At 45.6% G+C, this 18,343-nt stretch overlaps 1 protein-coding gene across 1 annotated transcript in view; it reads left to right on the top strand.

The window, feature by feature from the left end:
- The window catches only part of LOC149334466 (uncharacterized), a 48,949-nt gene extending 36,000 nt beyond the window's left edge, over window positions 1-12,949 (top strand). Inside the window, exons 7-8 of the mRNA XM_089556249.1 lie at window positions 7,249-7,664; window positions 12,653-12,949. Coding sequence (XP_089412375.1) covers window positions 7,249-7,664; window positions 12,653-12,949 — 713 coding nt within the window. The remainder of the gene's footprint in view (window positions 1-7,248; window positions 7,665-12,652) is intronic.
- Window positions 12,950-18,343: the final 5,394 nt, after the last annotated feature.

Here is an 18,343-nt window from a genome sequence, read left to right as displayed (position 1 = left end):
GATCTTTTTCATCGACCTAAATTTTCCAGTAGCCGCTTTTGAGGTCCGTCGATGAGAAATACTTAGCCTTGCAGAGCCGGTCCACTGTGTCATCGATGCGGGGGAGGGGTTAGACTTCTTTTTTTGTGATGTTGTTCAAGCGTGGGTAGTTAACACATATGCGAAGTGCGCCACCTTTTTTTCTCACTAGAACAACCGGTGCCGCCCAGGCGCTTTTTAAAGCTTGGATGACGTCGTCGCGAAGCAATTTTTCCGCTTGGTCGTGGATGGCTTGTCGTTCACGCGGCGACACTCGGTAGGAGCTTTGGCGGAGAGGTCGGGCGTGCTCGTCAGTTATAATGCGATGCTTGGAAATCAGCGTTTGTTGGACCTTCGGCGATGACGAGAAGCATTCGCTGTAGCTTCGAAGGAGATTGCGTATCTGGTCTTGTCTTTTCCGCGGCAGGGCTGGGTTGATGTCGAAAGTGGGCGAGTTCTCTTGGTCAGGCGAATCTTCTACGGATGGCTCGGAGAGGGCGAAGTCTTGTACGTCAGATATTTCGTCGCAGAAAGCAGTCGTCGTTCCCCTGTTAACATGCCGGTATTCTTCGCTGATGTTAATCAGCAGTACTTACTTCAGCTTGGCCATTGTGGAAATGCGTAGTGCCTCTTTCGATGCCGATTCCTCAGTCTAGAAGCAACTGCATGTTTTCCTCAATGAAACCTTCATCATTATTGGCTTCCGTGGCACCTACGGTGCTGATGACGCTTGAGTTGGGCGGGACGCTCATTTGTTCCTCCAGGACACTAAGGGCAACGTTATGTTCCTCAGTTCTCATGGAAGGGATGGCCTCATCCGGGGACAGCATGATGAACTTGGACCGCAGGTCGATGATCGCCTGATGCTCGTTAAGGAAATCCATACCCAAGATCGCTTCGCGGGAACATTGCCGTAGCACTACGAAGGTCGTGGCATAGGTATGTCCCTTGAGGGTCACTCGCGCTGTGCATCGTCCTGATGGCGTTATGAGGTGGCCGCCTGCGGTGCGCATTTGGCGGCCGTCCCATGCGGTCGTTACTTTCCTCAGCTGCGCAGCGAATGGTCCATTCATCACCGAATAATCGGCTCCTGTGTCAACTAGAGCGTTAATTTTCCGGCCGTCGATAACGACTTCTAAGTTGGATGTCCTGGCTCTTGCGTTGCACTTCGTCCTCGGAGTCGGGTGATGGCTTCGTCGGGTGGGTGAGTCGTGGGTGGGGCTTCTGGTCGAAGCTTTTCTTGATGGCGGCGTAGTTTTGAAGGCGGTTCGCGTCGTGGTCGATGTTGTCATTGTAGGCGGCGTCGGCGTGTGGGTGCGGCGTCTTCATACGGCGTGGTCGCTGGAGGATCTTCGTCGTTTACTCGGCAAGCAACCTGCCCTCCATATGTTGCTTGGTTTAGTTTCCCCTACGGGGGCTAGGGGACCGTCGTCGGACAGCCGCGGCGTAGCTGCGGCCCGGTGATGCAAAACCAGTGGTGAACGACGAGGGAGAGCGTGATAGACGGCTTGTCACGTACTCCCCTCTGCGCAGGTAGTCGTCGATTTCCCACGGTGACTGGCCGGGGACCGGTCGTGTGGCGTAGATAGCAAAACCTCGCAGGCCGATGCGTCTGTACGGGCAGTGGTGAAGTATGTTCCCGGCATGGCCACAATGGAAACACAGTGAGCGGTTGTCGGGAGCCCTCCACTAGTCGCATTTCTTAGTTCGGTTGCGTCGCTCGTAAGGTGGGCGGGCGGGAGCAACGGGTCGTCGTTCTTATAGAGCTGGTGCTTGTCTCGTCGGGGCGCAGGACTGCGTAGTGTCTCGGCGTAAGTCATGGCTTCCGCTTCCGTTAGTGTCGTCTGTGACGGGGAGCCAACTGCATGCTGTACTTCTTCGCGGACGATTTCCTCAAGGGTTGCTACTTGATTGGTTGGTTTATGGGGTTTAACGTCCCAAAGCGACTAAGGCTATGAGAGACGCCGTAGTGGAGGGCTCCGGAAATTTCGACCACCTGGGGTTCTTTAACGAACACTGACATCGCACAGTACACGGGCCTCTAGAATTTCTCCTCCAAAGAAATTCCACCGCCGCGGCTGGGATCGAACCCGCGTCATTCGGGTCAGCAGCCGAGCACCATAACCACTGAGCCACCGCGGCGGCGGTCGCTACTTCAGGCTGGCTGGAAGAGGGTAAAGGCTACGCAGCTCTTCCCGTACAATTTCCCGGGTAACATCAAGCAGGCTGCCTCCGAATGCTGTGGCATCCGAGAGGGTAGTCGAGGTCACTTGGAGCTGGCGAGGAAAATGACGAGTTCGTGCTTCCAAGGTTTCCTCAATAGCGGCTGCTTCACTGGTGAATTCAGCGACCGTCTTCGCTGGATTGCGGGTCAGACCAGACCACCGAAAAGTGCCTTCTTAGCACAGCGCATCAAAAGCTCCACCTTCTTCTCCTCCGTCATTTCAGGATCCACACGTCGAAAAAGGCGCTTCATGTCTTCTACATACACAGTCACAGTGTCATTCGGGTGTTGGATGCGTGATTGTAGCAGCAGTTCAGCTCTTTCTTTTCTGACTGTGCTTGAGAACGCCTTCAGGAAGTTCCGCTTGAACGATTCCCACGTCACCACGGAAGCTTCGTGGTTTTCGAACTAAATTCTGGCTGGTCCTTCCAGGCGAAGAAAACGTGGCTTACTTTAGTCTGGTAGTCTCAACTGTTGAGGACGACGGCACGGTCAAACTGTTCCAACCATTCTTCAGGATACTGGACCGGTGGACCGTTAACGTGGGCGGCAGTCGGGGCTGGTGCAAAATAATGGGAGCTGGTGTCGTAGTCATGGCTGACGTCGGAACTGACTAGTTCTTTGCTCGCGTACGGTCCGGCAGTAGTCCGTATTCAGGTCAACGCCTCTGAAGACGACGGCTGCTTCGCACTTCGTCTTCGGTTGGGGTCGCTTCTGCTGCTTTCTCGTAATCTTCTTTGAGATGACTCGGGCTGCTTTGACGGCTCCCGAGGGTGAAGGTGACAGGGACATCGGTCAGCACTGTGACGTAATGGAGTCATGCACATGCGCCTAGCCGGACAGAAGCTTCCCCATTTCTGGTATCTAACCGCTTGCCTATATAACCGCTCGCCTTCTTGAATAAAGCGTCATTCATACACCATGCTTCGTCGTGTCTACATGGTGTCATAAGTGGGACCAGATGTCAGGTAGTGGTGACTGCAGTCCGGCAAACAGAAAAACAGCGGGAAGGTGTTCTAAACGAAACTAATTATTTGGGCTGACTTGCGTACGCAAATACCTGAATCACTCGGCGGCGGCGCAGCAAGCGCGCTCGGCGGTCGTCGAACAGAATGCCTTCCGCTCTCGGCCATGCTCTTTTTAAGGCTGATAGCGAACTTTCTAAATAAAGCTTGGAAGGTTACTAGAACATTCTGGAACAACGTAGAATCGGCTTCACCTGGATGCGATCAATCGAGATAAATCTAGGCGCGTCTTGCATCACAACCAAAGCGATGAAGCGGCGTGCCGGTAGCTTTGAAGTATTAAAAAACACTACAAACATTCGCGGCAATATTTTCCTTCACAGCATTCGGAATATGGTGTTTTGGCCAAAATGCTCAAGATATATCTCGCGCTGAAGAGACGCCTAAAATGCAAGCTGTCAATGCAGTTCATCTGCATTCAACGACGGTCCTACTGAGTCTTCTTTACTGTTCCCGAAGGCTTTTTTTACTGTTTCATTGCTACTGTGGACAAAACAATGGGCAAGAACCAACACCTTCTTGAAGGATTTTCATCGCAACAAATTCACTATTTTCACGTCATTGCTGTCACTGACACTTGGCTAAAAAAGGACGGACAGGCACTTATCCCAGGGTAAAAAGGGATGTCATCCGCACGTGATTCATGTTACCGCTGGGGTGGTGTAGCTCTTTTCGTAAAGAATGTCCTATAATTTATTATTCTTCTGTCAGCCGCGATCATCTCTTCTGAGTGTGAAACGCTTTTTGTTCATCTTGAATGCCGGCTTATCGTTGGGGTGCTTTATCGCCCACCTGAATCTAATTGAGTGGTTTTTGAAAAACTCGAAACTTTTTTGCAAATTACAGGACGGCACAACCTCCAGGTAGTTATTGTAGATTATGTTAAAATTGGTACCTATAGCACACCTAACAGAGATTACGCATATATACTGGAAGCTTTCAACTTCCGAAATTTAATTTTGGAGCCAACATGGGTTACTCGTTTGCAACGTTTCCTGATCACACATTAACATCAGTGAAGGAATTCAAGCTGGCACATATGCGCAGCTGATATCTGATCATTTTCCGATTTTCATTTCCATCGATTACACTGTTAGTGTCAGTCGACTTCTCCCAAAATTATAACTACAATTTACTGTAATTTGCGCCGCAACAACATTCTATTAACGAATTTTGACACTGTATAGGATGAAAATGTTGAAGTAGAATTGCCTAAGTTGAACTCATTGCTCAATAAGGCTATAAATAATAGCACTCTCAAGATAAGTACACGGTCGTACGACACACCTGTTTGCCTTTGGATGACAAGGCAGATCTTGAATATATTAAAAACCAAAGATTACTGGTGTCAAAAATGGAGAGTAAAAAAGGTAATTAATTCTCTTCAATACAATTAAAACTTTAAAAGTCAGCGTAATCAATCAGTTTCACTGATGAGAACACAAAAAACGAACTGTTATTCATAGAATATCCAACTAACAGCGGTCGATACAAAAGAGATGTGGTGCACAGTTAATAAGGTTGTTGGTAGAATTGAGAAAGATAAGGCCCTTCGGCAAAATATTAGTGAAGATACTGTGGGAAATTTAAGCACCGATGTCATTAATGTTGGGCAGTCTTTATCCGAGCAGCTTCGAAGCACGCACAGTAAACCTGGTTTATCTGTAGTTAGCACGTTTTTATTGTATATTGAAATTAATTAACGGCATTCTCTTGTTTCTAATCTCCCAATTAATCAATCTGCCGGCCCCAATGGAAACAAGGTGGCACTAATCAAGGAAGATTTTGATATAATATGTTCAATCCCTTGAAAACTTTTTAGTCATTCCTTAGATTCTTCAATGTACTTGGCTGACTTAGTCAAATTGTCCCCATATTTAAATGCTCTGACGACTCAGATCCATCTAATTATCGATCGATTTCGATATTAACTGCAATAAATATAATCTTCGAGGAGATAATTGCTAAAAGGTATAGAAGTTATCTCGATAAACATGACGTTCTTTGCTCCTGCCATGGGGATTCAGAGAAAAGCATTCCACATCGACGGCTGTATTTTCACTCTAACAGATAACCATTCCTTACAGAATCAAAAGCTTGCATGGGCAATTTTTTTTATACGTAACAAAATCATTTTATACTGTGGATTACACTATACTGATGAGTAAATTAGTCATAAACCGTTCATTGTAAAGCGTTCGAGGTAATCGCAAGTTTCAGGGGGGCACGCAAACTTGTAGTAACTCCAGTCGGAGCCCGTGACGTACCTGAATAAATAATAAAATAAACAAATAAATCGGCGAATACATGTCTTGTAAAAACATATTAATAAGAGTAGTTCCTCGGGGAACTGTATTGGTCTCTTATTTTTTTCATTTATATGCGAATGACCTGCCAATAATGTTATACTCTGGGGAATTTAAAATGCATGCTGATGGTACTGACACTTCAGTAAAACCGGAAAACCTAGCTAAGGGTAACATCGAGCTCGTTAAAATCGCTGGTTGGTTTTTGGCAAAGAAGCTTACCGTCAGTGCTGGGAAAACTAGATATGTCATTTTTCATTCTCCGCAAAAAAAAAAAAGATCTATGCGGACAGAGTGCGCATAATTATTTATCGCAGCCTTCTGGAACAAACTCATTTAAACACTTTGCAGTAATTTTTGGATCAGAATTTGAATTGGCAGTAAGAAATCACTGTTGTTTGCAAGCGGATGGCATCTGAATGCTATGCCTTGTCGCAAGCACGGAACTATTTGGAAATCGGTATATTGCGCATTGTCTATTTCGCTGTAATTCTCATCCATTTACTTTAGTGCATCGAAACTTAGGGATTCACATATATAACATATATTTTTCCCATAAGAATAACACGCAGTTAGAATAATGACGTATTATTACAGTTCCCGAAGCGAAGCGCTGTGTTCCCAGCTGCTAATTTTGCCGTTCGTCCAGCTGCGCGACCTAAGGATAGTGAAGAGTCTGTACAATGCCTTGATGCTTAACCACCAATTTCTACACTACACTGTTTCATGCTTCAGTTTGCCCCACCAGAAATGCCACATTGCGCCACTGAAATCATCCTCTTAATGATAATATTTATGGTTAACGGGTAATAGAATTCACTGGCGCGAAAACATGGAACAATATATCGTTCATTCCAATATGCTTACCCAACTTTTCAAAAAGTTGAAAGAATTCTACCTGCATGAACTTTCTCTGGCATGATATTGTTCAATGCATCAGGCATTACAGTTTGCATGCTTGTGATATTTTGCTTTTTTCTTTTTCTTTTAGTCCTGTGTCACGGGGAACGTGGAATTGCAGGACGCTGTTTGCTCTATCTCAGCGCTTGGTTTTCTTCTCACACGCTAATGAAAATTTTACTGTAAGATTAATGTTTTATGTTTCTTGTCTGGAATTTCTGCTATTTTTGCTTTTGAATTTAGCATTCCTATATAGATTAAGTATTCGTTCCTTTTTGGGCAAAAGGTGCACTCACCGTCTTTTTCGTTAAATCTGCTCATTGACATCTGCTGTGCTACTTTTTGTCATTGTCACCTGCTATGCCACTGACGGACATGTCACTAGCCTTTGGCTATAGGCCAGCTAAGTGTTCGGTAATTTCTTAACCATGTGATGAGGATAGTTATGCACGCATTTACTAACACCTCGCTCGATTTCTTGACCCAGTGCAGGGCACTGTCGTTCCTCCTCTTTCTGTATATCGACACAACAGGGGCTGTCATTTAGGTTGTAAATACGCTAGCTACATCGCACAAGGAGCGTAGCTCTGTTTCGAGAACAACCTAACATTCACCCTAATATATTGTGCGGCTTGTCAGGTGTTGCGATAATGCTCTTCCATTCGCTAAATACCATGGTTTTAGCGCACAGTTATGCCGTGAACTGCGGTAAAACGTCTTGCGACAACTGAATATTTGAAACAGGCCATTGTTTTTTTGTACAAAACAGCTTCAGCTGGCCAAACATTGACATCAGATGTGGCCCAGTCAACGACAGATGAAGACACGGTCATACATATCTCGGTCAAGGTCGACTCGCAGCACGCTCCCGTTGTCAGGGCCGGTGAGCCTGCTGACGATTACACCGTCGTGCAGACTAATGTGAGCGTCATGAACGGCCAAGCTGTGCGGGACCACAGCGCCGAAGCGAGCAGGAACGTTCACGAAGTGCCGGTAGTGGGTGAACTGCAGAACGGCCGGGAGAGTCCTAAGCCCGACTCGAGACCTGAGCCGCCGCCCGCGGTTTTCGCGAACAACGTCTGTTTCCGCCTGATCCGCGGAGAGAACGGCGCTGCGAGCGTGGTACCCTGCGAATCGTCAACGTGGACGACGGCCAGGCCAACGTCCGACGCTCGCCACCGGGAAACGCACGTAAGTTACCAACACCAAAATATAGATATGCTGGTGTGGGTTTACGCAGAGACCGGCGCTAATTGCATGGAAGTCGGAAAAAAAAGAGGCAGATGATTTCAATTTCAATTTATTTATTTTGTCATGTGCACATGGTGAGGGTCGAGGGAAAAAGCCAGAAATTGTGGCTCGACATGCTCCTCGGCCCCTACATTGCAGGGCAGCAGGTAACATGCAAATTTCCTACAGAAGTAACATCGCAAAATGCAAACAATGTTTGTCAAAAATGGTTCGCGCCTCATTAGAAAACACAATGAAACAAGGTAAACAATAAGGAAACACTTCGTAGAAAAACAGCAATTTAGGATTCAAATCAGATCAACATTTTGTGGAATGAAAGAGATAAAGAAGCAGTGAAAGCTCATTAAAATCTAAAACGTAGCACATACATCCTGTATATCTTTGCAGCATGCTCGTGATAGATGAACTTTTGCAGCATGAAACTTGTTTAAAAGACGGGGCAACGTGTTTGCTAGGCTATATGTATCATATATTGTGCGGCATGTTGGAATAGGCCATAGTTCGCTGTGTCTGCTAGGGTAAACTTGTACATTTAGTGAATTGTGTGCTGAGTCACGCAAGTAATACGCATTTTCTTTTATGTCCTCCTTATATCTTTTAGCCAGCTTAACATACATTTCAGACACTTTTACGGCATATAACTGGCGGAATAAATGTGTTCATATCAGAACCGACGTTTAGTTCGCACGTAGAGCATTCTTCTGTGAAACGTAAATCTTATTTTTATTTGTACCTGTAGTTGTTTCCCAAACTAAGTGCGCATAGTTTACTTGGGACATAAAGAGCAAATTATACACAAGTTTCACTTTGCATGGAAGTAAGTGACGTTGACGGTTATTGATACCTGTGATATGCGAAAGCTTACTGATGAGAGCGTTACAATGATTGTCCCAGCTTAGTTGGCTGTTGAAATGTACCCCCAATATCTTAATAATGTCTAGAGCCTCTATCATTTCCAAATCTAGCTTAAGATCGCATGGTATAATAAGGGAGTAATTGCTAATTGGCATCCACCCAAGCGCAGCCATACGGCTACAAAGGAAAGCTATACAGCTTTTTCCTCACCTCTTGGACACTTCGTGTATAATCTTCGCTAATTGAATAGGTAGAGGCTTCAAGTTGGGACCACTGTATTAAAATGTTCACTTCATTCCGGTAGTCTAGTAACCTAAAGATTTACAGGTCTATCTGTGCCTTCATTTTCGGCCTTTCGTCTACCAAGTCTATGTATTTTCAATACCTGATACTATCACGTTTAGCTTATCTTCAAGAATATCTTTTGTTACTATTGCCTTAAGTTGATCGTCAGACTCTTCTTGTTGCTTCTTTATGCCAAAAACAATCAAGTTTGATCGTCGGCTTCAATTCTCTAAATCGTCCATTTTTTTTGTCATTACTGACAGCTGGTGGTCGAATTAAGTTACGTTTTCTACGCATTCCGTAACTTTTCTGAAGTCTTCCTATTTCTTCCAGAGTCTTCTCAATAACCTTGAGCTTCTGGTTGGTTACATTTTTCTCTTTCTTTATTCCCTGTATGTTTGCCCCAATCAACTTCAATTGCTCCGAAATCGAATTATCTGTTCCGGGGTTCACCTCGATGTCGCCCCCCAGGAGCAACAAGAATCGCAATGAAACACTTATACTGCACATCAAATCAAGCACGGGCCGTGAGCACGGCAGCAAAAGAAGGCAAACATTGTTGCTACGCAGATATTTTCCGTAGCGTTTTCTCACCTGGATGAAGAAGACAAAAGGCCCCGCCACAGTGGCCCAGTGGTTATGATGCTCGGCTGCTGACCGGAAAGACGCGGGTTCGATCTGGGCCGCGGAGGTTGAATTTTTTTGGAGAAGTTCCAGAGGCCCGTGTGCTGTGCGATGCCAGTGCACGTTAAAAAACCCCAGGTGGTCGAAATGTCCGGAGCCCTTCACTACGGCGTCTCTCATAGCCTGAGTCACTTAGGGACGTTAAACCCTATAAACCAAACCAAACCAAAAGGGTTTGCAGCCGCCATCTTGGCATTGTCGCCGCGCCCACTGCCGCGTGCTTCGTGGCACGCCTCTTTTATACAGTCCGGTGTTGCTGCTGCCGATGCTCCTGCCGCTTCTGTCGACGAAGCAGTGGCACCGCTGGGAAGGCTGTGGTAGAAATCTTGGATCACGGCCGGATGACTTGACGTGGTGACGGGATCGATGCTAGCAGCCGCAATGTCCGATAACGATGCGTAGTAGTACGTCGGTGGCTGCCCCACCAGCAGAGCTAGCAATTCGACAAAAACCTGGCAGCTCACACCTGGTCACCTGACAAAGTCATTAAATCGGCGGCTGCAAAAGAGTGCAAAAGAAAAAGACGCCCTTGGAGCACTATCTATAACAGCCAGTACATAAAAATAGGAAGGGTTGACGCCTATGCTGACCGATCACAATGCGCCTCTCGCATCGTTAAGCCACTATCGTTAGATGGCAGCGCGTTGCATAAACTGCCCCGGGTTGAGCGGTGTCCACGAAGTCTAATTATTAAGCTTGCCTCCAGGAAACAAAGCCACGGGGCCACCCAAATATGCAACCGAAATATATTCTTTTTATTGTCAGCCTGGTGCAAGCCGAGTACTCCTTGTGCACGCGTGGCCGCTTGGTTATCTTTGAGGAAGTTATTGAAGGCCAAGAGCGTAACGACGCAGAGTAGAAGAAAACACAGGACAAGCGCTGACTCACGACTGAAATTAATTCACGGAAAGTAGTACATTTTATAGAAAAAGTGGCCAACTTCTCAGCTAGTACACAAACAAAACCCATGTTTCTACGTGGCATCGAGGTATGCAACCTCACTGTCATATAATGAAATAGATGGCTTACTGACGCATAACCTTGCTTTTTCCTCATGTGATATGCTTCTATAATCTCACGTGTTAATCGGGACGGGTGTTTGTAGAGGATATCACAGTAAGGCAATGAAGGAAAACAAGGTTGGCAGTCTCGAACATGGTCAACTAGATTATTAGATTTGTTAGCTTCCAGATTATTTGCATGCTCTTTCAAACGTGTATTGATGCAACGCCCCGTCTGCCCGATATATATTTCTCCGCATGACATTGAGATTTTGTAAACTACCTCTTCTGCGCATGGCACATACATTGTTTCGTGCTTAATCCCACAAGTTGTTTCAGATTCTTTTCGTTGCTCAGCCTTTTTTTTTCCAAAACACCACAAACCCTTTTAAGTTTCTTGGGTGCGAAAAAAACCCCTATTTCATACCTTTTCGCCACATTTTTAAGATTATGTGACACGCGATGTACATAACGAAGAATGGCAAACTTATTTCTTTCCTTCTCTTTTCCCGGACAAGGCACCAAATATGGATTCTTCAGCTTTTTGGCTACCTTGTTAGAGCCCAATAACATAACACCATCCGGGTATCCAGCTTCCTGTAACCTTTTAACTTGTTCATTGAATCTATTGGTTGCCATATGGATACAAGATTTTGATAATGAGGACAAAAGCGATGAGACAACAATTCCTGTTTTAACTGTTTTGAAATGATGCGATTTATAATTTAACAGCGGTTTTCCCATCCTTGGATATATTCCAAACAGACGTGTCCCGTCTCCACCTTCAAACTCACATCTAAAAATTGTAGCTTGCTACCGACCGTGACCTCAATTGTGAACTCTAGACCTAAAGCATTTTCTTTAAATACTTTTAGTACATCAGTCATGCGCCTAGAAAAGTTAATTTTTTCTACAAAAATTAAGAAGTCATCGACGTAACGAAAGATGCGTGACGCCATTCCGCACAGATTTTCCTAGATGCCACGATCAACAAAGGACAAAAAAATATCGCTAATCACTGGTGCCACTCTAGATCCAATGCAAACACCCGCTTTTTGGGTATACAGTTTACCATCCCATTCAACGAACATTGACTTTAAATAAAAAGACAGCAGCTCAAGAAAGCTAGCCACAGAAATGCCACACCCTCTAATAAACTGTTGTTCATCATTGTCAATTGTTACACATTTTGAAACCGCCTTCATCAATTCATTGTGAAGGAGGGAATATAACAAATCGACCACGTCAATACTGAACACTGTACATGAGCCTGGATTTTCATGTCGCAAAAAATTTACCACACTTTCAGAGTTGCGTGCTCAGCAAGCCACGGGGTGTTCCTACCACACGAGACATTACAGACCTTTAGAGCCTGATTATAGCAAAAATGTTTCTTTCCAGCTCGTCTACACCAAGACATATGTCTGGTGTTCTTTCGTATCTGCGCCATTCATATTCGCGATCGACAGATGTTATATCTCAAGCTGCACCTTGGTCATGCAGTCCTCAGATAGAAAGCTGAAGTTGTAGAATTTACCTTGCAATGACCAGACATTTAAAACGTCGAATAAAGGTTATCAACTTCTAGGATTCCATTACTAATGGCGCCCTCATTGCAAACGTGTTAAAAACTGGAAAACTTAAGAGAAAACAATTATGACAGCATAGTAAAAATTGCCGTTTTTTTTATTTCTGCAGGCATGAGGACAAAGAGGCAGGTCCCTGGAGGAAATTAAGAGTGAAATTGAATACTGGTCCATGACTTCTTCATGCAGCATTCAGTCGCAGACAAATTATCCCCTTTTTGTCGTTAGGGTTACCTCATGCAGAAATTCATCTTTCAGAAGGCCTTCTGCATATCTCAGAGCTGAGGGATTCGCCTTTCTTCCAAAACTGTGCTCAAAAACACCGTTGTTCGAGTATGTTTGCGACGCATGTGGTTGTAATAGCAGAAATGGAAGTGTTTAACCTTTTTGCTATCTGTGCCACATGCGGTGCGCCGGTCATTAAAAAATTACGGGTATTTACTGAGTCCTGCAGAGCAATCTCCTCTAGAGCTCTACTATCAAACGTCGAGCCAAAGGCGCCCCACTGTATCCGCAGTCACGCTGGCGTCAGCACCGGCACCGGGGTGGCGGCGTAGACCCGTCTCCCTCGGGGCGTGGGCGGATGGGCCACCGTTCGCGGGGCGGCAGCAAGCGGCGGCCGGCATCGCCCATCGAAGAAGAAGAGCGGCTCCGTGCGGACGTGGACGGCCTGCAGCCGTGCCGGGCCGACGAGGAGTGCAGCCGCCACGCATCGTGCGTCGTGCCCCTCGGGTCGGCCATGGGACGCTGCGCCTGCGACCGCGGCTACCTGGGGAACGGGCTGTTCTGCTGGGAGGGATTCTACATGCGCTAGTGCACCCCCCTGCTTTCCCCAGTCTATGCCGTGAGGACACAGCCTGGGAACAACCACTTCAACTCTGAACGCTTTGGTGCTTTGAATTACACAATTGAAATAACCATACTTGCAGACGAAAGGAAAAGTAACAACCCTTTTCAAAGTAACCTTTTTGAAAGAAACTTTAAACATACAACTCCATGCCTAAAAGAAACATTGAGCATTACGAATGTCAGGCCAATTCTCGAATAAGGATGTGTATGTTGGGACCCGTTCACAAATATTTTAAAAGACAAGCTAGAGCGACTTCAGAAGCGGGCAGCAAGGTTCGTAACTGGGAATTATAATTTTAAGGTTATAAGTTTTGAACTTAGGGAAGCTCTTAGTTGGAAGTTATTATCCCACCGAAGAAAAGTTTTCAGAATAAAGTTTTTGTACAACACTTACAATAATAAAACAGGAATCAATAAAATCGTCTATTTAAGGCAGCCTCACTACCTTTCGAGTACAAGAGACAATACCATGAAAATTAGAGGTATAACTGCCGGATTAATACACTTAAATATTCCTTTTTGCCCAACACAATAAGGGACTGGAACCTGCTGCCTAATGAAGTGTTTGAGAGTGAGAATTTCCAGGCGGCAATTTGCAATGCGATAATCTGTTTATGCTGTTCTCAGTGTTGGTTCTGCGTCTCGGTTGTAATCAGAATGCTGTTGTCTTTATTGGAAGTTCTGGAAATTTTTCTGTAACATGTTTTTCTGTTTTGTTCTATTTTGCTGTATTGCATTTTGCTGTTAATGTACTTACCCCCCTCCCCCACGCATAAAATAATGCCTCTCAAGGCGCTGTAGGTACCTTCAATATATAAGTAGCAAACGAGCCACTCCGTTCTTGCCTGAACGGCTCCAGGTGCTAATATGACGTGGTCAGCTTTTGCGCAACCGTGACGGATAATAAATTAGATATGCTGCGCACGTGTGCAAGCAAGCACATTTCCCCATTCATCTCTTCTTGGTTGCAGTTGTATAAATGTTGAATTAAGCGATACAATGGCCCAGAAAGCTGCCACACACTTTTTAGTGACACTGGAGATAAATTTAGGTTTACCAATGATAATAGATAAAAGCAATTAAAAAATGAAGACACTAATTTCACTGAAAGTGGACCTTTTGTAAGATGTAAAGGGCAAAAAATTGCAATGAAAGTGTCACCTTCACCGGCGCACATTTCGCAAGGAATCAACGATACTTGGAGAGCTTTTGGATTGTGTAGTTCTTTTCGCTATAAAGTCACTAGTATGATTAACGCTGAGACATTGTAATACAATCTGCTCAGCAATAAACGCGTTAGGATAATCTTGATGATGGAGAAATGCATATTTTGCTACTCAACATGGCGAGAAAGAGACGTAGAATCGATTTGTATTAAATAGAATTTGCTCGAGCTGTCCTAGGTGTCCCTTTCAAGCAGACATCTTACCTGGGACAGTGCCTACTTCCGATCACCGCTTATGAGCGGAATATCCGTTCACGGTCCGACGTGACAAGGATGATGTGGTGCGGACTTCGGTAGATTAATGCCGGCATTCGGGACAGCACGAACCGACAAGATTGTGTTTACATATATCTCCAGCCTGCAACAGTAGCGAAAGCGGCAAGAAGAGGGAAGTCTAGATAAAGTGCGAGCTCAGCCCGCCCCCCCCCCCCCCCCCCCCCTTCCCCTTACTCCGAGGCTGCTATGATATTCACAGTTAAAACAGCGCGGGAAGGCGACACTGACAGAGAGTACACACAGCACAAGCGCCGACTCGCAACCGATTTTTATACGGAGAATCGGTGTGTCTCGTCTTACCGCGCTGTTAAAAAATTGATCAGCGCTATGCAATGATGTTTCGCCACCTCGCAGCTTTTTACATACAAACTACTGACGGTAATCTGGTGGCGATAACCGGCAATCGAAATGTTTTAGGACAACATTCTCGAGTCTCCTCTCCTAATGCAGGTGCAAGAATAGGAAATGAGGGTTGTGCGTTTTTTTTTAGTGGTCTGACTGGTTCACTTATGGGATTTTGCAACGTGAACGAAAAGCTGTTTGTACGGCAATGTCAATGACCCAACGAACTCCACATGATACAGCTGTTGCAATAACAGAATTACCTATCAACAGTCGTTTTTGTAGCACACAATAAGTGGTATTTTATTAGTTTTATTTTTTGATAGCAGAAAACCCAAGACGTTACCACAACGAATGCTGGCATTCGTGGTGTTTAGCTTGCGCAGGCGTCGCCTGTTAGCTGAAGTACCGCGTATCATCGTGGTGAGCTTATTATTTTTTTAAAAACACTGGTGGATGGGTTACTACATCTGTTGAATGGCCACAAAGTGCACGGTGAAGTACTTCGAGCTTACATTTCACCATATATAATGAGCAACTCACTCCTGCTCGTGGCCTAATTTTAACTTCAAACCGCAAAGTTTAGCCATGCTAAGCTGTATACCTAAGTGTGGCTTTACATTTGTCAGCCAGATATGCGAAGGCGATGTTGCAGAAAGCACTTTTTTTTTTGTTTTGAGCACCGCCTCAGAGAAGTAAGTGTATTGGGGTCGCTCATCAACTGCATTGCACAGAATATGACCCAGCCCAATATATAATCCTTGCAGATTTCGACAAAGCATATTTATTTATTTATTTATTTGAAATACCTTACAGGCCCATTGGGCATTGTGCAAGGGGTGCGCAAAATTCTATACGGTACATTAATAGCCATAAGAAACAAAAGGGGAAACATAGGATCATGACAAAAAAGAAATCAACGATACGATGCATTAATAACAATGAAACAAAAGGGAAACATTCAGACATAATAAACAATGTGTCAAAAAATTAGAGAAGTAAAAACAAGGCGGAAACAACAGCAAAAAAAAATACGCGACACAAATTAAGCACAACAATAAAGAATAATGTACTCGCGGAACGTTGTAACAATGAGTAATATAACGTGATTAAGGCAAACACGGGAACGTAATAGGCAAACATAAGTAAGAAAATATCAAGAAGGCACGTTAGTAGCAGCAAAGTAAAGTACAAAAAATAAAAAATAAAGAAAGATTTCAACGGAGGCGTGCTAAATGACGGTTTCAGTGAAATGTGTGACGAGCTGAGTACGGAAGAATCGAGATTAGATACGGAAGCGATGTTGTCTGGTAGATCATTCCATAATCTGATGGCTCGTGGTAGTGCAGCTGAATTGAAAGCGTATGTATCACCATAAATCCTTGCGAAACTGAGCTGATTATGTAATCTTTTCGACGTGCGGAATGGGATATCGAGGCGAAATGAACTAGTTCTATTAGAGTGCACATATTTGTGAAGTAGTGTTAGGAGAGCGATGTCGCGGCGTTTGCTTAATGATTGTAGAGAAAGATCGGTTTTAATCTGAGTGACGCTTGAGCGGTAGTTATAGTTTCGTGAAATAAATCGCGCTGCCCTGTTCTGGATAGATTCTAACGCGGTGATCATGTTTTTGTGATAGGGAGACCAAATGGAAGAAGCGAATTCAAGTTGTGGACGAACAAAAGTGAAGTATGCTAGTTTTCGAATATTAGATGGTGAATTTCGCAGATTACGGCGTAGTTAGCCTAATGACTTTGAGGCGACGGCGCATATGGATGAGATATGGAATGACCATGAAAGATCTGAACAAAGGTTAACTCCAAGGTTTTTGTAATGTGGTACGTGAGAGAGTACATCATTCTGAATACGGTATGTATGGCTAGACTTGTTACTTTTACGGGTGAAAGAGATGACTTTGCACTTTGATACATTAAGAATCATTAGCCATGAGTTGCACCAGTCGTTAATAACAAGAAGGTCTGATTGGAGCGCCAGATAGTCATTACTAGATCTAAAAGGGCGATAAATAATGCAATCATCTGCGAAAATTCGCATAGTGGAATTTATATTATTAGGTAAGTCATTGATATAAATAATAAATAATAAGGGACCAAGCACACTACCCTGCGGCACACCGGAGTTAACCGGGGAAAGGTTAGAGGACCGATTATTAACAAATACAAACTGTTGACGATGCGAGAGGAAGTTGCGAAGCCATCTTAAAGTTAGCGAGTCTGGACGGAGTGAAGATAATTTCGAAATCATGCGGCAGTGTGAGGATCTGTGAGATTGTAGGTCTTATTTTAAACAAACACAAAAGTACAAACAATAAACTAGGCGGCTTTTATCGGAAAGGAAACCAATTTCAATATGAGCGAGAAAAAAGGAAAGGAACAAGAGAGCAACAACACACGGGAAAAACACACGGGGGAACAGAACAAAGTGCTTACGAAAAATACAGGAAAAAGAAAGTCAACGAAGAAAGTCACACTACTTGTCTCTTGATCGAGCAACGTGCGGGGAGGACTGGCTGGGTGTCGGGCAGTTAGGGAGTCTCTTGGCGTTCTTGGCATACTGGACTCGCCCGATGCACCCCCGCCCCGCCAAGTGGAGCTGATATGGGTGCCTGCGCACTCCGGGAATCCCGGAAACGAGGCCGCCAACCTTTTAGCCCGAGGTTCTTTAAACCGGGCTCAGGTGGCCTCGGATCGGGGATTCACGAAGGATCGCATGCACTCATTCAGTGAGCTGACCCAGGCATACAGAGCCTTTCGCCAGCTCTACCCCCCGCCCCACCCCTCCCTAGATAACAGACACGCAACACTCTGGCGCAGATTACAAACACATACTCTCCCCTCGCCCCTTACCCTAACCCACTATCATCCCTCCTTCCCCACTCCTGCTTGCGCCCTATGCCCAGAACCCTTCGCTTCTTCCCTCCACATCCTTTCCCTCTGCCCGGCGGACCCTCCCCCGCGGGACCTAGAGAACCTCAAGACCTGGGAGGACTGGGAGACCCTGCTGCATTCGGAGGACCCGGCCGTGCAGACCATCGCCACCGGCCGTGCTGCCAGTGTTATGGACCTCAGGAACATAAACACTTGAGTGCAGTGGGGTCGTGCGGGGACCCTGGGGCGTGCCCCGAATTCCTTTGTAAATAAAGTTTTCTCTCTCTCTCTCTCTCTCTTGGCGTTCCAATGTCGATGCAACGCTACCGCAGCGTCAGCGTCCGTGGGCTCCCAGCACGGTTCCCAGGTCTGGTATCCCGGAAAAGTCACGTAGGCACCAGAAGCGGCCTGTGTGGAGCAGCTGGCGGATGGACGGAGAAGAGTGGCGCCTGGGTCTGGTGGTTGAGGCTCTCGACGATGGATGTCCAGGTCTGGTGGCCCGGACGTCTGCGGCTAAGGCCCAAGCCCGGAACTCGGGGAGCCAGCAGAACTCGTCCACGTCCGTCGCCCACCGCGCTCTTCTCTTCTCTCCACGTAATCCTCTTCGACCAGTCCCGGCGTACCCCTC

This window comes from Amblyomma mixtum, chromosome 8, assembly GCF_055824585.1.
Source record: "Amblyomma mixtum isolate Tamu chromosome 8, ASM5582458v1, whole genome shotgun sequence".
In the NCBI taxonomy this organism is placed as follows: domain Eukaryota; kingdom Metazoa; phylum Arthropoda; class Arachnida; order Ixodida; family Ixodidae; genus Amblyomma; species Amblyomma mixtum.
This window is presented reverse-complemented; position numbering and strand designations above follow the sequence as displayed.